This window comes from Syngnathoides biaculeatus, chromosome 3 (assembly GCF_019802595.1).
Source record: "Syngnathoides biaculeatus isolate LvHL_M chromosome 3, ASM1980259v1, whole genome shotgun sequence".
In the NCBI taxonomy this organism is placed as follows: Eukaryota; Metazoa; Chordata; class Actinopteri; order Syngnathiformes; family Syngnathidae; genus Syngnathoides; species Syngnathoides biaculeatus.
The window spans coordinates 2,706,110-2,726,094 of NC_084642.1; the positions used below are offsets into that span (position 1 = coordinate 2,706,110).

At 44.3% G+C, this 19,985-nt stretch overlaps 3 protein-coding genes across 6 annotated transcripts in view; 2 read left to right on the top strand and 1 right to left on the bottom strand.

The window, feature by feature from the left end:
• The first annotated feature begins 363 nt into the window (after positions 1-363).
• si:cabz01068815.1 (solute carrier family 51 subunit beta) lies at positions 364-4,259 on the top strand. Its single transcript, XM_061813686.1, has 6 exons — positions 364-420; positions 1,252-1,296; positions 1,780-2,151; positions 2,814-2,933; positions 3,083-3,173; positions 3,563-4,259. Exons 1-6 carry the CDS (start codon positions 408-410, stop codon positions 3,906-3,908), a joined length of 987 nt encoding a protein of 328 aa, XP_061669670.1. The 5' UTR covers positions 364-407; the 3' UTR covers positions 3,909-4,259.
• A 218-nt stretch (positions 4,260-4,477) lies between these two features.
• mtfmt (mitochondrial methionyl-tRNA formyltransferase) lies at positions 4,478-10,778 on the top strand. 4 transcript variants are annotated; one of them, XM_061813664.1, is made up of 10 exons: positions 4,478-4,546; positions 4,629-4,867; positions 5,615-5,812; positions 6,969-7,091; positions 7,871-7,973; positions 8,096-8,174; positions 8,258-8,349; positions 9,566-9,644; positions 9,719-9,795; positions 9,870-10,778. In XM_061813664.1, the coding sequence occupies exons 2-10, from the start codon at positions 4,656-4,658 to the stop codon at positions 10,080-10,082; spliced, it is 1,176 nt and encodes a 391-aa protein (XP_061669648.1). In that variant the 5' UTR covers positions 4,478-4,546; positions 4,629-4,655; the 3' UTR covers positions 10,083-10,778. The 4 variants fall into 4 exon arrangements, with proteins under 4 accessions (XP_061669648.1, XP_061669649.1, XP_061669647.1 ...); XM_061813665.1 differs by having other exon boundaries at positions 4,502-4,867; positions 9,870-10,113; positions 10,198-10,778; XM_061813663.1 differs by having other exon boundaries at positions 4,502-4,867.
• Positions 10,779-10,883: 105 nt separating this feature from the next.
• Positions 10,884-19,985, bottom strand: part of LOC133497660 (plakophilin-3-like) — a 30,804-nt gene continuing 21,702 nt past the window's right edge. Inside the window, exon 13 of the mRNA XM_061813731.1 lies at positions 10,884-14,447. Within this exon, the coding sequence (XP_061669715.1) occupies positions 14,406-14,447 (42 nt within the window). The 3' untranslated portion in view covers positions 10,884-14,405. The remainder of the gene's footprint in view (positions 14,448-19,985) is intronic.

A 19,985-nucleotide genomic window follows, 5' to 3' on the forward strand; every position in this document is an offset into this window, starting at 1 on the left:
ACCTTTAATCCCGAAGTCTTCTCCAGTTCTAAGACTGAGAGAGGTCTCCATGTGGTTTTTAACAGTCCGACAGGTGGGTGATTGCGGCCTTGCAGAGTACCAGGACCTGGATGAACGGACGCAGATCTTCTCTTCCTCCTCCCCACCCCGTCACCAATCCACGTCAGGCCTCGAGTCGCGTTTGGCGTCCTCCTCGTCACCGTCATGTCGTTGACCTCCGCTGTAAAAAGAAAAATGCTTGCAGCCGAGGCCGCCGCGAGTCCAAAGGGACGGAAAAGGAAAAAAATTAAGTGTCAACGCGTGCGCACAGCGCCCGTGTACACAGTAACCACACACTTTGAACTTTGTCGGTGTGAAGTCCGACCGAAAAGAAACTTTCAGTTGCTTTCAACTCCACACAAGAGCAGATGCAACATTTCGGTGAGTATGCACTTTTTTGCCACTTGAAAAAATATTTCTAGAAATCCACCAATAGTACGTCCATTGTAGCCCGACGGAAGAAAAAAAATGGACATATTGATTGCGTCTGACTAATGTTTTTGGAGCGAAGACCTGGCAGGTACAAATGTACCGCGTGCATTCATTCATTTGCTGTTCAATATATTAAACTGAAAGTAAATACCGTTTACTTGTATATTTATTTCAATTTGAACAAACTGAAACTGATATTTTCTGATTAAATGACATAAAAAAACATTTATGGCTTCAAACAAAAGGAAAAAGTGCTGCCAATATGCCGTCAAAGCCCAATTTTTCCAGATCTAAAATTCCCCATACCGTGTGTGAAATCCTAAAATAATGAAAGAAAAAAAAATGTTATTTTTTTCGAGGAAATTTGCTCAAGTAACCTCCGTTTGAACAAGAATTCACACAAAGACTTTGGATTATGCTAGCTACCAACCAGAACAGATGAGAAATGAAGACATCGACATCAGTCGGTCTGCAAAGGGTTACAAAAGCCGTTTCTAAAGCTTTAGGATTCCAGAGAACCACAGCGAGAGCCATCAACCTCACGCGGAGAAAACACAGGACAGCGGTCGACCTTCCCGGGAGTGGCTGGCCGGCCTCAAATACCTGAAAAGAGATTGGCAGTCACAGAAAATGCTCGATTTCGGGTGCTCGTGGTTTGTTTGACGTTGTCATCGCTCGTTTGGGTCAGAACGTCCGACTCGTGACGCAAACGAGGACACTAACTAACATCAGTATTTGTACCAGAAACGAATGCATGAATGTCCGTCTTTTGCCTTTCAGGCATGTTTGGTGGATGCTGCGTGCTTCTCTTCGTCTTCCTCTCAGGTACGAATCAAATAAAATGCATTCAAACAGCTCACGATGTCGTCGGAATATTTGCAACGCGTTACGTCAAACAACGACGTCATCGTGAACGCCGGCTTGATGTGAGCATGATGTCACGATGTCACTTCAAACATGACTGTGACATCACGGCATCCTCCACCGTGCCAGTGAGATGACAACGAGGTCGTTACGACGTCATGACCGTGTGACAATGCTGTCGCGCGATGTCAGCACGTCGGCCATATTCTCCTACGTGTCTTTTCCGGCGGGGCGCGTTCTGCCGTCAACTCAAATCTGCCAAATTCGCTACGCAGATGGGCATGTAGATGTTGCCCTGTGACTGACTGGCGACCAGTTGAGGGTGTAGTCCACCTTTCGTCCGAAGTTAGCTGGGACAGGCTCCGCCCCTACCGCGGAGAATACGGTCCAATATCTTTATTACGTTATTATGACATGCCCTTAACGTGACTGCGATGTCATCAGGAGGCGGAGCTTTCCTGGTGCGCCATCCTTCCAGTGACAAGTGTTTGGAGGAGCGTCGGTATCCGAGGGGCAGCCCGGTTTTGCGCGCTTGCCGCCCGTTCTCCAGGGCCCAGCAGTGGGCGTGGAAAGGGCGTGGTCTGTTGGCCTCCGAGCTGACGTCCATGTGCCTGGCGGTGGGCTGGCCCAGCGCCACGCTGCCGTGTCACCCACGGGCCGAGCTCCAGTGGGGGTGCGACAGGGACACGCTGATCGCCAGGAGTTCGCCAATGGCGCCCCCTGTGGACTGGTGGCGACTTGCGCCCTCCAGACCTGACGCGCACGATGGAGGAGAAGAAGGAGGAGAAGGAAACCTCTGCAAACCCGACAACTTCAGTAAGACGAATGAGTGGATGGATGGATGGATGGATGGATGGATGGATGGATGGTGATAAATGGAAGATAAATGGAAGGATGGATGAATGGGTGGAATGGTGATAAATGGAAGATGGATGGATGATGGATGGATGGATGGATGGATGGATGGATGGTGATAAATGGATGGATGATAAATGGATGGAATGGTGATAAATGGAGGATGGATGGATGGATGATGAACCATATCAATGTTTCATTAGCTCATCATATTATTACATAAGGTCGACAAATTGATGACTGTCAATATCAAACCAGAAGTCAATTATATTAAAAATGTATGAAGTAACAAAGGGGGCAAAACAAACCGTTGCAAGAGCTCAACATTTATAGAACATGACATTGTGGAAATGTTCACACGGAAGTGAACAAGAATCATGGACATTGACACACAATTTGCTTTCACAGGCCTCGTAAAGTGATGAATGGCGGGCCAAATGTGTCCCCCGGGCTTCGGGTTTGACACCAGTGAATAGTTGTATAGATTGAGGGAGGATTTATGAACCAATGATGTAACGATGTCTGCGTGCATGACCTCATGAATGGACGATGGATGGACGGAAGAAGAAACAAGATGGATGGCTGATTAAACGAATGCAATTGAGCCTTTGATCTCGTTTAAGGGCTGCGTCGAGCGTCGCCGGACGACAAGCGGCCATCGGCGGAAGGCGGCGACGAGAAGAAAGCGGCCGTGACGGACCAACAGAAAGAATACCTGCGATGGTTTTATCGCACCGAAGACCGTAAGAACCGTACTTGCCTTGCTGAACTTTGTTGTCGTTGTTAGTCTGCTCCTGCTATAAACAAGTATGTTTTCCGTACACCATCATATTTACATTGAGTGTTAAGACGTCCCCTTAATATTTTTTATTTTGTGAATTTGTTGTTGCAGCAACTGTGTGGAAGTTTGCCCTGTTGGGTTTGGCCTTCGTCTGCCTTCTGGTGGGCTTCCTCTTGCTGGGAATGGGCGCCATGGCTAGCAGGTGTGCTAATGCTAATGCTAATGCCAACGGACGAGCCTGTCGCCGTTGAACATTTTTGAATCAATTATTTGACAGGTTATTTCATTGATGAATTGTTTTATTTTAAGGCATAGATTAAACTGGTAGTTTTTGTGACCTGATCCGGATATCTTTGAAAAACAAAGATAATCAGTCTGCTTTTAATGGAGGACTCCAGAAAGCGGACACTCGTCACTTTTAAGAGGCTGAAATCAGAGGATTTGGACAATTTGAAGTTAAATATGGTGTCTAAATGAATAATTGATGATCAAAATAGTTGATTAATTTGATCGTCAATGACGAGTTGAGTTTAATCCAATTCATTGTCGCAACTCGACTCATGAGCTGACTTGACCGCCGTGCCTGTGCAGGAACAGGAGGAAGATCGCCAAGTACAAGGCGGCGGCGGCGGCCCAGAAAGGCGAAGACCGGACGTGGGCGGCAGGCGACGACGACTGCGCTCGCGCGCCGCCGCCGGCGACGCCCTGCAACGGCGACATGAAAGCGGGGAGCATCGTGGTGACGTGGAAGGACGGAAACACTTCGTGCTTGTACAACGACGACCCGGACCGCGCCGAGGTCGAGGCCGAGGTCGAGCTGCCCCAGCCGAGCGAGGGGGAGAAGGCGCGAGTCCAGCGGGAGGACGAAGACGGGGAGGAAGAGGAGGAGATGAAGGATGGACGAGACACAACACAACTGGCGGCGATGTCTACTTGACACTTGTAAGCACGGGTGTCAAACTGGTGGCCCGGGGACAAGATTCGGCCCGCCAAATCATTTTCTTTGGTCTGCGAAAGCGAAACGAAATTCCGTTACGATCCTGTTTGGAAAAGAAATGTAGGACTTAATGACATGTTATTTTTAAATATACGTTTTTGATTTTCCAACTAGTTAATCATAAATTTCTTGTGGATATGATTTTATGATATATAATATAAAATTCAAAACAGCCGCCGAGGGAAATCAAATCTGCGATGTGGCCCATAACAAAAAACGAGCTTGACATCCCCGCTTGAAAGCCTTTGAACCTTGTGATGATGATGATGATGATGATGATATCGATGATGATCTCGCCACAGAACAATTTATTTTTTTTCAAAAAACTACTCACTGGATGTGCAGAGGTGTAATTAAAATAAAATACCTAAAAACAATGTTCGTTTTGTAAAAGTGGACAATAAAGTTATAGATATTTTAATGGATCCGTGTCAATGGAGGCAGTGAGGAGGGTTGTCGGAGGAGTCTGTGCGACTAACTCGCGATAGGGGGCGCAAAAGTCACTTAAACTCGTCCAACGAAGAAGACAAAAGTCGGAAGTGTGTTTGTAAACATGGCGCCCTCCGTGTTCCCCTCAGGTGTCGTCTAATTGCTGCCTTAACGTCGAACTTTCTCCACGGTTGTTGTCATTTTCTTTTTTTTTTTTGACAACCTGGCTAGGATTCCAGTTTGAGGGCCGATGTGAGGATGCCGAGCGGTGGCAGCGGGGCGGCTGGAGCCACGCTGACTGTCCTCGGCCTCCTCCGGCCCAGCGGCGGTGCTTGGGCGGCTGCTGCGCGGAGGTGGGAGCCGCAGGGGGCACAAAGGCGCCCGTGCTCGTCGGGACCCCCGTGGAGGCTCCTGTTCTTCGGCTCGGATCTATTCGCTGTGGAGTCCCTCAGGGTCCTCGCGGGGGACAGGTTAAGACCACCGTTTTTCGAGCATATATATAGTTGTGCTGAAGTTTACATACCTAAAGTTATAAGTTTTGAAACAAGAAAACAATCGTAGGCTATAATTCTGTTTATTGAGTTTCATGAGAAGGTCAGTTGTTGTTTCCAATGCACAAGAAAGGGATGTCAAACCAGTTCCAAAATCCCAAGTCAAGGATCACATTTGTTGAATTTATTTTAAAAAGAGGTTCTCGATGAATGCCACCTGCCACTCCAGCTGACACATATTTCAGTCACCCAGATAGATATTTTTTTAATCGTTCACAGTATCGAACATTTCATTTTTGGTCCTTTCTCAAAAACTGGACATTCTATTGAATTGCTGAAAATGCACAAACATAAATTATGACTAAGTTGCTATTTTTACATTTAAATGACAGAAATATGGAGAATTGATTACCATGGTAAAAGTAAATGTTTACAAATGATCTTATTTTAATGGATTTTATTTGAATTAGAAACAAATTTGAAGAACATAATATACATACAATATATTGTATGTATATTATTGACAGCTGGGATAGGCTCCAGCACTGCCATGACTCTCATGAGGATAAGCAGCTCAGAAAATTGATATTGAGGAATTTTACGTTAAAAGTGTCAATTATCAAAAGAGTTTAGACTGACTAATTGTTCCACATAAAAGTTCTTGAAGATCACGTGCAAATGTATTGTACCCAAAAGTGAAATACAACCGACTGCCGTTTGCGGTAGGACCGGCGCGGACGGCACAGTGTCGTCGCTGGAGGTGGTGACCCTCGGCGACGACCTTCCCGTGGCCGACTTCGCCCGGCGCGAAGGCCTCCGGCTGCACCGATGGCCGCCGGCAGACGTGGGCGGACGCTTTGATGTGGGTGTGGTCGTGTCTTTCGGCCGTTTGCTCCAGCAAAAACTCATCGAGCAGTTTCCACGGTGAGTGGGGTGGCGTGCGGCGGACGGATGTTTATTTTGTGTACTTTGTGGTCGTGTGACTGGTGAACCTCAGGTCAAGGAATCGACTTCACTGTGAAAGCAATGCTAATTTCTGTGAAGCAGTCTATGGCGTTTTGGATGATATGTTAGCATCAAGTAGTAGTAGAGTTGGGTCGTTACATGGTCTGATTTCAGGTTTAAACGCACAGTGTTTCATTATACAGTAAAGCCTCGGTTCTTGGACGTCCTCGTTTTTAAAAAAAAAAAAATCGGTTTTCGAACAAAAATTTCAAAATTTTTGCTTCTATTTTTGAACGAAAATCGCTACTCAAACTCCCCTGAGAAAACCCGGAAATAACATATTGTGCGCGGCCAGACCAGTTGACCCACGACAGCTTTGTTGTGAATTCCCACGCCCCCGAAAAAACCCAGAAATAACATAATTTGTGTGGCGCAAGCAGCTGACTCACCCACAACGTGCTTTGTTATTGTCAATTCGACCCCCCCGCCCCCCGAAAAAAACCCGGAAATGACGTAACGTGCGCGGTGCAACCAGCGCACTTTTGTTATTCTGTATAATTCACCCTCTGTACACAGATGTGTGCCAGTAGTGACTTTTGTTTTTGTTCTTATCGAGGACTACCGTATTAACCCCCAATCATGGCTCCAAAAAAGGCAACTTGCTTGTTCAAATTTATTCTGCACTTTTGTTAATAAAAAAAGTTTACAAGACTGGGGGCTGAGTTGCTACAGATACGGCAATGCCTTCCCAGCCTAGCCTACTAAAGCATACATTTTAAGCAAAAACTAAATATATTTCTTAAATTATTTTACAATATAAAGTATTCAAACTATATATTGTATGTCTACTATGCAGTTTATTATCAGAAAAAGCTAAAAAAAAATGCTTTAAAAAGCCCAATTTTTTTAGGCTCGGAACGCATTATTTCTTTTTCCATTCATTGTAATGGTAAACATCGATTTGGTTTTCAAACAAATCACTTCTCGAACCGTTTTCTGGAACGGCTTGTGGTCGAGAACCTGTATTTGTGTTTTATGTTTAAAAAAAAAAACAAAAAAAACAATGTCGAGGCGCAACACGCCCCCATCAAAATGCTGTCTTGTCATCACGTCGTTTTTTTTTTTTGTGCGTCAGTGGCGTCCTGAACGTCCATCCAAGCCTTCTCCCTCGCTGGCGTGGCCCCGCCCCCATCTTCCACACCATCCTCAACGGAGACGCCGTGACGGGCGTGACCATCATGCAGATACGACCTCACAGGTAAACGGGAAGAACATTTCACCGGGGACAGACGTCAAAGTCTTTTTCTGCCAGTACCGGCTGTTGTTTATGGTAACGCACTCTCTAGATATGGTTAAGTCATAGCAAAACATCCGGACTGGAAAAAAAAACAACAAAAATCATCGGCATATATTGTTTATTCTCATAAAAACTTGGCAAGTATTCCTGAATCTTAGTTGTGACAATCTTTTTAAGTTTACTCATCAAATCTTAGCGGGGGAAGACTCTGTATTACACTATATTGCCCCCTGGTGGCCACTTTTGGCAGAAGGCCCACTGAATTATCATGACGCACAAACTGTATAACGCTTTAAATTCTGTTTAATTATGTCACTACGGCATGTTTGTAATAAACCAAGATACTTCTTGTCAAAAGCGTGACAAATGTACTTTTTGGGGAACCGATGAACGTCGTTTCCATTCCAGAGGTGATTTGTGACCGACCCCTCCCGGGCGACGATGCGCCAATGTCGTGTCTGATAGCGCCGTTAAAACGCGAGAGAAATTGTCGATAGTTGTGTATCCCGCGTGTATTTACCTTCTCCGACCACTGCGGCGTAGCACGCACGCGCACCGACACGCTCACAGCTCTTGATTTTTATGAGCGTTTTGCAGCTGCACTCCGCCCATAATTATGCGCACGTACGAGTGGATGGACTGCATACATGTTTAGTAACTTTTAAAAGTCAAATCCTGGTCTGACAATTTGTACCTCGTGGGGTCCGTTTGGTGGTGCTGAGCGCGCGACTCGCCTTCAGGTTCGACGCGGGTCCCATCCTGAACCAGACTCTCCACCGCGTCCCCGAGAGCAGCACGGCCGACGAGCTGGCCGACGTCCTCGCCGCCAAAGGGGCTCGGCTGGTAGGTCTTGCGGAACGTACTGTCGGGCCTCTCGCTCTCTTTTTTTTTTTTTTTTTTTTCTTGGGTTCTCGCTTTGTCATGATTGCCCCCCGTGGTTCAAAGCAGCACCTTTCCTGCCAAAGCAGCTCCTGGACACCTTACGCACGTTGCCTCAGAAGATGGCGGAGAAGCGGGAACAGAGCCGGGCCGGCGCCACTTTGGGTATGAGCGGCTTCCCTTTCGGGGTCAACTACTTCCTGTCCGGTCGCGCGGCGAAGGACCGACGTTTCCCGTTGTTCCGACAGCCCCGAAGATGCGCGCCTCCGCCAGCCGGCTGCTGTGGGACGAGCAGACGTGCGAGCAGATCGAGCGCCTTTACCGGGCCATCGGGTCGCGGGTGAGCGGACGCCGCCACCTTGTGGCCGTCGGCGTCGTCGTCTCGCCTTTGCGGCCCAAGTTCATTGTCACGTAATCCTGAAAAAGTTTCTCATGTTTTTAAATTACCATTTTAAAAAAAGTTGAATTGAACTTTTGATTGATGGTTTATACTTTTTGAAAAGCTGTGATATTGACACCAAATTTTTTTTCCAGTGTCATCACACCTTATAAAAATTCTTAGTCACTGGTTTTCATCATCATAACGACCTTTTGAAAAAAAATCTTTTGTAATTAGCAATTTCTGGTTTTCTGTAATCAACACTGTTTTAAAAAAATTAGCATAATTATCACAAAAAAACCAATCTTTTTAGGGTTTGTCCATAGTCGTCGTCCATCCATTTTCTGTCCCACTTGTTCATGCGGGTGGCGGGCGTGTTGTCGCCCATCCCAGCCGGGTGAGAGGTGGCAGCACGCCCTGAACTGGTCGCCGACCAATTGTAGGGCACAACTAACCATTCACTCACCCTTTTGTCATAGTCACACTTTTTAAAAATGTTTTTGGTCATGTTACCACTTTTTTTTTTTTTTTTTTTTTTTTGTTCAAACGAGTTTTTGAATCTCTTTCAAAGTTGGATTTTTTTTTTTTTTAAATCACGTTTTCTACAATTTATTATACTTTTTGTCATGATACCTTTTTTATTTTTGTAATCACCACCTTTATTTTTTATGGCTATGTTTTAATTTGTTCCCATAGTTGTCAATTATTTTTTCACCTGTTTTAAAAATGATTTTGTAGTTCACATTTTTTACTTTTTTTAACCATCACACTTTTTTCCAAAAATTCCCTGTATCATTTCAATGTTTGTGTCATGATACATTCTTTAAAAAAAACTTAATTTGTCCACTTTGAAATAATTAATATATTTATTATCACAGATGCAATGAAAAATAATCTTTCACTTTTTGAATGAGTTTTGTAGACTCCACTTTTTTGAATTATTATTTTTTTTTTTTTGTAAATCATGACACTTTTTTTTTTTAAATCTTATTTTCCATAATCATCACACCTTATTTTCCAATTGAATTTTGTTTGGCACGTTTTTATTTTTCCACTCAATCTACTTTTTTTATGATGGCCCTTGATATGTTATTTTGCAATCGGGCCCCCTCCCGCAAGCGTCCCGCCTTCCATTGTTAAAATGTGCCTTTGAAAGAAGGTTTTGCGGTGTCCGCAGATTCCCCTGAGGAGCACGTGGATGGGGGCCAGCATCAAACTGCTGGACTTTGCGGGGAGGTGCCACATCTCGGCGGCAGGCGAGTTGTCTCTTTGCGTGGGTGGTCTTCCCGTCCGCGCGCCACGACATCGCCGTTTCTTTTGTGCTTTTCAGACGAGCGGGGGGAGGGGCCGCCGCCGGGCTCGGTGACCTTCCGCAAGGAATCCGACACGCTGGCCGTCCGCTGCAAGGTGGCCGGCGCTCGTTCGTGTTTGCTCCGTTTGAATGATCGGATGCGCTGAACTTCTCCTTTTGGGATTTTCAGGACGGGTGGGTGGGGTTCAAGGCGGTGGTCCTGAGGAAGCGTCTGACGGCGGCCGACTTTTACAACGGCTACTTGCATCGCGAGACGAGGCCGCACGCCGCCGCTTTTGTCAGCCCGCCGGAGGGACGGACGGACGGCGTCGACTCGCCAGGCGCTCGGCGGGTCCGCCCACAAAAAGACGCCCGGTGCTTCCTGACGAACGGGGAACGTTGACAATATTTTGGACTGTATTTAAAAGTCGCAGGTAACGATGTAGTCGACGGACGACTTTTCTGATGACGTGCGTCGCCGTGGCAACGCATCACGTAACGTTTTAATGGTCCCCCAGCATCAGGATGTCATCAAGGGTACAACGTCGGCGCCGCCAGATGTGCATGTCCGCCAATCACGTCACATTTCTACTCAATTTGGAACACATTTGGGTTTTTTAGTGGAAGTAAATATGTGCCAAAAATGCCACTGAAATTTTTAGGCTGAAAAATTCACATTATTTCAAAGTGATCACATTTTCAACAGCTGTATTTCAGTTTAACTTTTTAATGTTAATAAATTCGCCATATAAAATAATTCAACCTTCTTAGTACGCGACGTCACATGACTCAAGAAAGCGTAAGTGGATTGGCCGGGTGTTGGCTTCTGGCCTGAATTGTAGCCAGCTGAATCTCAAGAGACTGAAAATATAGCTTTTTAATTTTTTCATGCTTTATGTGGCAAATTTGTTAACATTGAAAAGTTAAACTGAAATTCAGCTGTTGAAATTGTGATCACTGTGAAATAACAATGTGAATTTTCAGTGGCATTTTTAATTCAAATCCTGGTGGCACATATTTACTTTCATAGTTTTTAATATGAATAATTGTTGACTGATTGGCTTTTGTTTCACCTATGAAAATAAATCTATCCACCATTTATTTGAACCTTTTTCACACTTTATTTTCACATGTTTATTTTTTTAAGTGTTTTATGGGTAATCATACCTTTAAAGAAAACAAAAATTTCTTGACTGTCATACTTTTTCACACATTTTGTGGGAAAAGGGGAGGGTTTTTTTTGTAATTTGACTTTGAATTCTCCCCCACTTGCGATCTCATGTCTGTTTTGAAGACTATTTTGGATATTTGCACCACCGCAGAGCCATTTCATGTCATTAATTAAGCTGCTTATCCTCACAAGAAAGCTGCAGCCTATCCCAGCTAGCGTCAGGCAGATATCAACATCACTGAGCGGGAATTGAACCCATGCTTGCCGCATGAAAGGCAGGAGTGTGTACCACTACACCATCAGTGTCATCCTCTGTATGGTGACTGTCGAGCTTGTTCATTTCTCAGTTTTTGTGTTTTGTCTTTTTCACTTTGGTAGACTTAGCAAGTTGTAATCACACATTTCTACACATCATTGCGTTTTGAAAAAAAATATATATGTATTTAGATTGACACCTTTTCAAAAATATTTTCTCGGTTGCAATCGTGTCTTAAAGACATCTGTGGCGCCCACAGGTCAGCATCCGCGTTGTCGTCAAGAAAGACTTTTGTTGTTGTTGTTTGTGTTTATGTTTTTTTTTTTTTATTATTATTATCCACAAAGGCTTTCATCCAAAACAAACTTCCTCAAAACGATTCAAAACACCTCAAAGTTCTTTTGCGGCTTACAAGATTTGACAACACACAACGCTGCTAAAAATTTTCTAAAGAATTTCCAAAGAAATATAGAACTTTAGGACCCAAGTCCTTTAGAATTTCTATAGAAAAAAAATTCTGTTCTGTAGAAATTCTACAGAATATCACAGCCCAAGTTCAACAGAACAAGTTGTTCTGTACAAATTCCATAGATTTCTATAGAATTTTTTTTAGCAGGTCAGTCACGTCACAGAGAAATGTGAAAAATGGCGTCCCGCCATTGTCACGCGCCGCCGCTTTCGTGTTTCACCGTTTGCTACTTCAAAGTACTCGAGTAGTGCTTTCAGGAAATCCTGAGTATTGGAAAAAATTTCATGACCGAAAGTTTGAACGTGCCAGAAATCACACAAAAAAGTAAACATACTAGTAATTATGCTAAGATTATTCAACACAAATTAAGTATAAAGTTAGTGATTTTTTTTTTATAGACTTATAATCAGTCTCACAAAGACGAGTTCACAAAATGGTAATCCATATTTCCAAGTTCCCAGCAGTCCTCATTGGATAATGACACGCTTGCGTTAGTTTCCATGGTGACGACCACGACAGGGCCATTTAAACATTATATTAAAGCAAGTTCCAGTTCGATGCTGAGTAAAAATGTCGCTCATCCTCAGCACGTTGACTGCCCTGTGAGGCGTTTACGTTAGCGCCGTTGGTGACATCACCAAATTGACATTAAATGTCATCTTGCCGGCTGGTAAAAAAATGTCAGTTTTGTTTATTGAAGAAAAATATGACTATATTTTTCTGTTCGTTAGGACGGCAAACTACCCACCCAGGGGGCCCTCAATCGCCCAAATGATCAAAACCTCTTCCAGAAATCATCTTCGTCACCACTTTCCTCACAGCCATTTACACGATGGTGATTTCCTTTATGTGGATCATAAATCACCAAATTCATATCAAAATCAACAACTTGTCGGAGGTCACCTTTTGTAAAAACTTTCTTCATCTCCATCTTGCCAAATTTCTTCACGTTCTTTAACAAAAATGTACATTACTGTGATGGTGGCTGCCCCCAGGGGGCCGTAAAATGCAAAATAATATTGAAAAAAACGGTTGCTCTATTTTTCTGTCAGGTAAAATGGCGACCACATGGTGGGCCGTAAGTCACCAAATGTAATCAACGCAAACATTAGTGAAAATGGCAGAAACCTTAAAGGGCCACTGACATGAAAAGCATGATTTTTAGTATGTTTTTAATTAAAAAAAAGGCAGCCATCTGTTTTTTTTCCCCACAAAACATCATTTTGACATGTATGGCTTTTTGTAACTCCCATCATAAAAATCATCTCGAGGGATTTGTTTTTGAGAAGAAGCAGGAAGTGACGTTATCAGCAGACACCCACTCGGGCGTTCTTGTGTGTTTATACTAGTTTTACTGGAATGTTGCTCTTGGTTCCTTCGTGTTAGCCAAAATGGCGGCTCGTTGTATTGCCGGATATTGTTCGAATACTCGGGAGGATGGATTTACTCTTCATATGTTTCCAAAAGACCCGTGAAAAATGGATTGCAAAGGATGAGAGCTTTGTGGGTTCCAAATGACAGGTAGGTGTGTATACAGCTACTAAAAAAAAAAAAAAAAACATAGTTGGTGCATGGGGACATAATCCTTCTCTCAGAACGTAACAAAAGATCCGCAAATGTAAATCAGGGGTGCTAAATGTGTCGATGTGCGCGTCGGCGCCGCATCCGCCGGTCACGGCTTCGGTGCCGGGGGTGGTACTGTCATACATACTGTCTGGGAGTCTGCTGTTAGTTAGAAGTGATCCGCATATCATCTAAATATGGGTTGGAACGATAGGGTAATACTGCCCCGGTCACGTCACTCGATCGTGAGATGTTCTCTTCTTCGAAAAGAGCTTCCGTGTCAGTAGGGGCGTAGAAAAAAATCCAAAAATCTCCCGTCGTTCCTCTCCCATAGCAGTTGCCACTTCGTGTTTTCAATGGCGAATGTCCCAGTGTGACGTCTGCTGATGACATAGCAGGCAATATGGCTGCCACTGGGATGTCGAGTGAGACTTCCACAACTTTGCGTATGAATGACCCACTCTCTGCTCATATTTATTTTTTCGTACAGAGGTTGAAGTGAATAATGTTATATCCATTTTTCATTACAATATCTATTTTAGAATGTTTACAGGCACGTCAGTGGCCCTTTAAATCACAACACGGCCGCCATCTGCGTTGCAGTTTGGCCTTCTTGTGAAGAGCGACTTTCATTGACTAACAAAACACGAGTTAAGAAACCTGAAACCCCCAAACGTATTAAACGTGTTCCAGTTTCATCTTGAGTAAATGCAGTACATCTGCGGCGTTTACTGAGTGTGCGTCGCTAGTTGAGTGGGCGACATGAAATATTTTGTTGGACGTTCTCCACTTCATCTTTTGCGACAACTCCCCGCATCGTTTGTTCAATGTCCAGATGTATTTCTCGAGCGGCCACGTCTGACAATGGTGACCCCCGTAAATCGGCACATTGACCGAACGTGTTGGCCGAGTTTCACGATTTTGCCTGTGAGGAAAGGACAGACTAGCTCGCCGTGTAGCGAAATTGACGTCGAAGAAGGTTGGCGAGCGCCTCGAGGGGGCCACAAACCGCCAACAAGGCGAGTACAACATCGCCATCTGGTGTTCTGGCATGAATGATGTTTTGTCACGTGAGAAGTTGTCGCAAAAAAAAAAAAAATAAAAATAAAAACGGTATAGTGAATAGTGAGAGTGTCGTAATGGAAACCAGGAACTAGATTGATCGGCTCCTCGGGCGGTCGCTTCCTGTTCCTGTCGTTTCGGCCGTGTTAGGACGGTTAGCTGGTTAGCTGGTCAGCTGACTTTCCGTTTACGGTAGTCGACTTTTTCAGATGGTGGCGTCAGCAAAGTCTCGACGGGCAAATCCTTTCTGAAAGAGACCAAAAAAAAAAACATTTTTATTGGGGATCAAGAGAGAGCACTAACAGTTCGCTTTTTGTGTGTGCGTGTGTGTCGGTGTGAGTATTCTTTTTTTAGTCATCTGGTTGCTGGGAATGAGTTATTATAAATAAATGAGTTGAGTCATTGACTCATTACCCGCTACCAAATCACCAAAGCGGGAATCCCCCCCGCCCCCCCTCCCAATAAATAAATAAATGCGTAAATCGATGTACTGATGACTTCTACTACTACTACTACTACTACTACAACTACTTCTTATGACTTCAACTATATTCGCAATACCATTTTTGTTTGCCCAACTATGGAATTTCCCATTATGTGTTAGCATTTAGCTAGGTGGTTTGATGAAACATGCGACGTGTGATTGTATTTGTTTAACGGGTTATATAATAAGATAAATAGATTTAAAAAGAGCTTGCTGAATAGCTAGCTAGAATAATTCATAAAAACATGGTAATAACTTCATAAAACAGATTGCAATGAATTTAGTTGTTATTGCTTCAAGTCAATGGACATTATTCTGCTCCTTCTGGTTGACACACTTTGGCCAAAAGTACAGGATGATACAAAATTATAGATATAAGCTGCACTAATATTAGTCGTTCTTTGTAGAGGGTAAAGCATATACGCCTTTGAGTATTGTCATATCTGTCTATAAGTAAGTGTTGCTTCGTCGTTTGCGTTCAAATATAAGTTGGTAAAAGCTTTGAGACGATGCCAATGTCGATGCTAGCTTCACCAGCCTGTCTATGGCGTTTCTTATTGTGTGTTAGCATCCAGCTAGTGGAGGCTACGTTGCTTCGAATACACAATGTAATTCTTGTTGTTTTATAAATAAAATTAATAGTCACTGTTGGCCATGTTAAGTGCGGAGAAAATGGGTGGAAATAATGAGGGGAAAAGAAAACTGGGGGGGTTTTCCATAATTCTTCAAGGGAGGTCATGGATCCAAACAGTCAGATGTCAGATTCCTGACGTTGCAGTTGATAAGTGTTCATCATTCTAGTGAGGAGGAGGAGGAGGAGGAAGAGGAGCAAGAGGGAACTGTGACTTAGACACTCGATTAGAAACGCTGACGTCATCCTAAAGACGTCATCAGCGATTTTCATTCCACCTCTTTGACTCAAGAGCAACGTTACGCTTTTACAATGAAAGGCCATTTTGAAACCTTCTCGAAAAAAACCTAAAAACCTTAAACCGTTCTTTATAACTGTTGCCTGAAATCCCAAACGTAGCTTGAAACCCTCATAAAAAGCGTCATTTTTGTTTAAAAACTTAAAACCCTGACAGTACTTTGAAACATAGTCTCAAGACCCTAATATTTCCTTGAAATTCACATTTGAACTCCTGAACCTAGCAGGAAACTTGAATTTAAAACCTTCATTCAGAGTTGAAAGCCCCTCCACTGGCTTGAAAGCCTGCTTTGAAATCCTTTGACTGAAAGCCCCGACTGACCCTAAATGTTCAAACCTTCACCGGATTTGGAAACCGAACCGAGACATCAAACCCTTCTTTGAAATTGTCCTTTCCCTTGAAACCTCGATTGGCGTTTAAATGAAAGAAGACGGAAGGGCCTGAAATATCATTTGGAAGTCTTCGAAACCGCACACCTCGGCGAAAACGCAGACAGAGGCCTGAAACCAGAACCGGAAAGCCTCACCTGGTCTCGGGTTTTGCGTGCGCCAAAGTGAGCCTTCTGATTTTTTGGGGCAGAGAAACTCAACGACGACATGTTTCTTTTTAAAGATAGCCAAATACACGTTTCATAATATAAACGCGGCAACAATACAGAAAAATTGGACAAAGTTTGTGCAGCGGCTCGTGCGTCTGAAAATAGCAAAAGGTCGGCCCGGAATTTCCTGACAGAAGCAAAAACCAGTTCCTGCGTCAACAACGATTAAAAAAAAAAAAAAAGTAAATAAAATGTATAAAACAAAGCCCGGAGGAGGACGACGGCCGAGGGGGGTCGACCAATAGGAGGAGAGCTGACGGGGGTGGGGGGGGGTGGGGGGGGCGCTCATGCAGGCACGCATGCACGTGAACAAACCACACGTGGACGCGAACCACATTTTCAAGTCTACTCCTTGTTCGTACGCTGTCAGTCTCCAGACTTTTTGTGCGATTTTTCTCTGCGAATATTCGCCGTGCACCCATTTGAAAAAAAATAATCTTGAATTATTTTTTTGGGCGGGGAGGGGGCTCCATTCGAAAGCGCTTAGTTACGGTAATTTTTTCCTCGCTTCTTCAGATCCTTTCCATCCTTGTTGACAAAGTTTTGCTCTTTGTCTTGAGGCCCAGTCCTGATCCCGCCTTGCAGGGGGGTGGGCGAGCGGCGGGGTGGGCCGCGGGCGGGGGCAGGGGCAGGGGGTCAGCCGTGCGTGCCTGGACTCAATCAAGCCGGGGACGGCCCGCTCTTCTTTGCTGCGTGCACTCGCGAGCTGCTTTGGACTTTCCGTTCCTTTTTCCCTTTGTGTCGTGCGGAGAAGGGCGGCATTCAGGCAAGTCGTCGCTCATTTTTATTGAGACGGCACCGCACCGCCTCTTTTTGTGCCGACTCGACACAAAAAAACACTTTGGAAGGATTCTTGGATCGGACGCTTGAGTTGAGAGGAGAACAACATCCGTCCGAAGTTGAAAAGCCTCCGCAACAGTTCAGCTACTGTACGGGCAACACGCGATCCGCAGCGTGTCGGGTTGTTGTCCCGCAGGCTCGAATCCTTGACTTTCGAAAATCTGCACCTTGTCCAAAACCTCAACCTTTGGCTTGAAAGCTGAACTTTAAAACCCCAAAATTTGGAATTGTAACCCTGTCTTGAAAGTTGAATCTCAAACCCGAAACCTTACTCCTGACTTGAAACCCTACCCCTTGTTTGCTCACCCCAAACCTGGTCCAACTTCAATTTGAAAACCATCTAGTTTGGATCCATCCGTCCATTTCAATAGATCTCTATGACTTACGAAATTAATTATTAATAAATTAATTATGGAAATCGTTTTGTAACATGATTTTTTTTTGTATATTACAACCGCTTTTTTTTTTTTTTTTACATGTAAATGCCCTAATCCTTTCCAAAACCCCCACCATAAAAATGAAAAACATTCAAAGTACATAATCCAAAAATCCATTTTCTTTCCCGCCCATCCTCACGAGGGTAGTCGGGAGCGCTGGAGCCTATCCCGGCCGTCAACGGGCAGGAGGAGGGGTACACCCTGGACTGGTCGCCAGCCACTCGCGGGGGACATGGAGACAAACAGTCGCATTCACAATCACACCTTGGGGCAATTTAGAGTGTCCAATTAATGTTGCATGTTTTTTTGGGATGCGGGATGAAACCGGAAGGCCCATCCCGAGAAAACCCACGCAAGCGCGGGGAGATCGTGTAAAGTCCAGATAGGCGGGTCTGGGATCAAACCCGGGATTTCAGAACTGTGAGGCCAACGCTTCACCAGCTGCTCCGCAGTGCCGCCTAGTTTGGATCCACCCCCCCCCCCAAAAAAAAACAAAAATTGTTGAAAAAAAGGCCCGTCTTGTCTTTTTATCGGAACAAAGCTTTTTTTTTCCCCCCCCCCGCCTCATCGGAGGAGCACATTCTTGGACCTGGAGGAGAACAATATCGGACCAAACGGTAAAAGCCACACACAAGGCTGGATTTACTGTACCCTAAAAGGCCGGTTTTGTTGCCGGGAGGGTTTTATCCCCACGGCAACCAGATGTCCGCGGCGCTCTGGTTCTCACACAAAGCTCCATTCTGGAGCATTTCCACTAAATCACGGATAGTGCCCAAGAAGACAACCCCCACCCACCGACCCTGACCCCGCCGCCCCCCCTCCTCCCATTCTGCTCTCGTGTCCCAGCATCGAAATTCCTCTGTGAGCTGTCAGCAAAAAAAAAAAAAAAAAAATGAGTCAAAACTAATGTGATTACACTTAAAGCAAAACTAAATGATTTATGTCGCGCACTTCACTCACAAAAGAGCTCGATTAGGTTTTACAAGGTTAAAAGCATTACAAAAAAAAAGAAGAGAAAATCTGTTGAAAACATTTGAAGCAAAGACGAAAAATAAAAAGAAAGGAGCAACGAGAAAAAAGAAAATTCCCTTTGCTTTGAACCTCGGGCTCGGCTACCTGGCTTTACTAATAATGTTCAAAGAAAATGTTTATTCTTTTTTTCCACACGACAAAATTGCATTTGGAACAAGTCGAGAAATTTGCCATTGTAGTCAGAAAAAATGGTTTTTTTTTCTTCTACCTATTTCAGGCGAAATTAGCTTGAAACAAGTGAAGATTGTCTTCAAACAATGAAATGTTGATTTGAAATCTTCTTTTCCCTTCGGTTTGTCCCGTTAGGGATCACCACAGCGTGCCATCTTTTTCAATCTAAGCATCTTCCTCTCTAACACTGTCCTCATGTCCTCCCTCACAACATCCATCAACCTTTTCTTTGGTCTTCCTCTTGCTCTTTCTCTTTAGCTTGGCAGCTCCATCCTCAGCCTCTCTCGCCTCCGAACAGTCTGCTCTCTCGAACCTCCAAATCTCCAAAACATCCAACTTTGGCTGTCCCTCGAATGAGATCCTTTCTAGTCCTATCCGACCCGCTCACTCCGAGCGAGAACCTCAACATCGTCATTTCTGCCACCTCCAGTTCTGCTTCCTGTTATCTCTTCAGCGCCACCATCTCTAATCTGTCCATCATGGCCGGCCTCACCGATGTTTTATGAACTTTGCCCTTTATCCTAGCAGAGACTCTTGATTTGAAATGTTATTGATTATTTTTGACTCGGAATAAGACAAATATTCTTATTTTCTGCTTTTCTATTCTAATATTCTTGGAGCGTTTGCAGTGTGGCGCTTGTTTAAAAACGTTTTGAAGGCGAGGCCGCGTTATTTTAATCAAAAGAAGAGGAATAAAAGACAATTTATTCATAAAATGACTCAACGAATGTTCAGTCCGAGTAAAATAGATTAAAAAAATAAAAAGAGAGAGAGAGGTTGTTCAGCAGAGCCCGACCGTCCCAAAAACCCGACTGCGACGTCCTCAGCCCGGCAGGAAAAACCTAATTCCAAACTGTAACCCAGAATTTCAAACCCTGACCTCGGTTTTGAATTGTTTGAAACCCCAACCCGGCCCGGAAACCCGACTTCAAAGCCGAAACCTTGTTCAAACCCTAATATTTGCTTTGTGTCCTGACCCAGGCTTGAAACGCTCACCCTAAACCCCTTAACTCGGTCTTGAAACCCTACCTTGGAAGCTAAAGAACCGTAATTTCCGCACTATAAGCCGCACCGCATCATAAGGCGCATAGAATAGACACTACAGTAGAGGTTGGGGTTACATTATGCATCCATTAGATGGAGCTGCACTAAAGGCTCAATCTTGATCCATGTATAAGGCGCACCTGATTATAAGGCGCACTGTCAGCTTTTGAGAAAATTAAAGGCTCTTAGGTGCGCCTTATAGTGCGGAAAATACGGTAGTATTTTCACCTTTTTTTTATTTAAAACAAAT

Bases quoted from the DNA above. Each gene is read 5' to 3' on its own strand.
- mtfmt (XM_061813664.1), top strand. From the start codon at position 4,656: ATGCCGAGCGGTGGCAGCGGGGCGGCTGGAGCCACGCTGACTGTCCTC. The intron at 7,974-8,095 runs GTAGGTCTTGCG...TTCCTGCCAAAG, and splicing joins CCGCCAAAGGGGCTCGGCTG to CAGCTCCTGGACACCTTACG. The intron at 8,175-8,257 runs GTATGAGCGGCT...TTGTTCCGACAG, and splicing joins CCGGGCCGGCGCCACTTTGG to CCCCGAAGATGCGCGCCTCC.
- si:cabz01068815.1 (XM_061813686.1), top strand. The intron at 1,297-1,779 runs GTACGAATCAAA...CGATGTCATCAG, and splicing joins TCTCTTCGTCTTCCTCTCAG to GAGGCGGAGCTTTCCTGGTG. The intron at 3,174-3,562 runs GTGTGCTAATGC...GTGCCTGTGCAG, and splicing joins ATGGGCGCCATGGCTAGCAG to GAACAGGAGGAAGATCGCCA.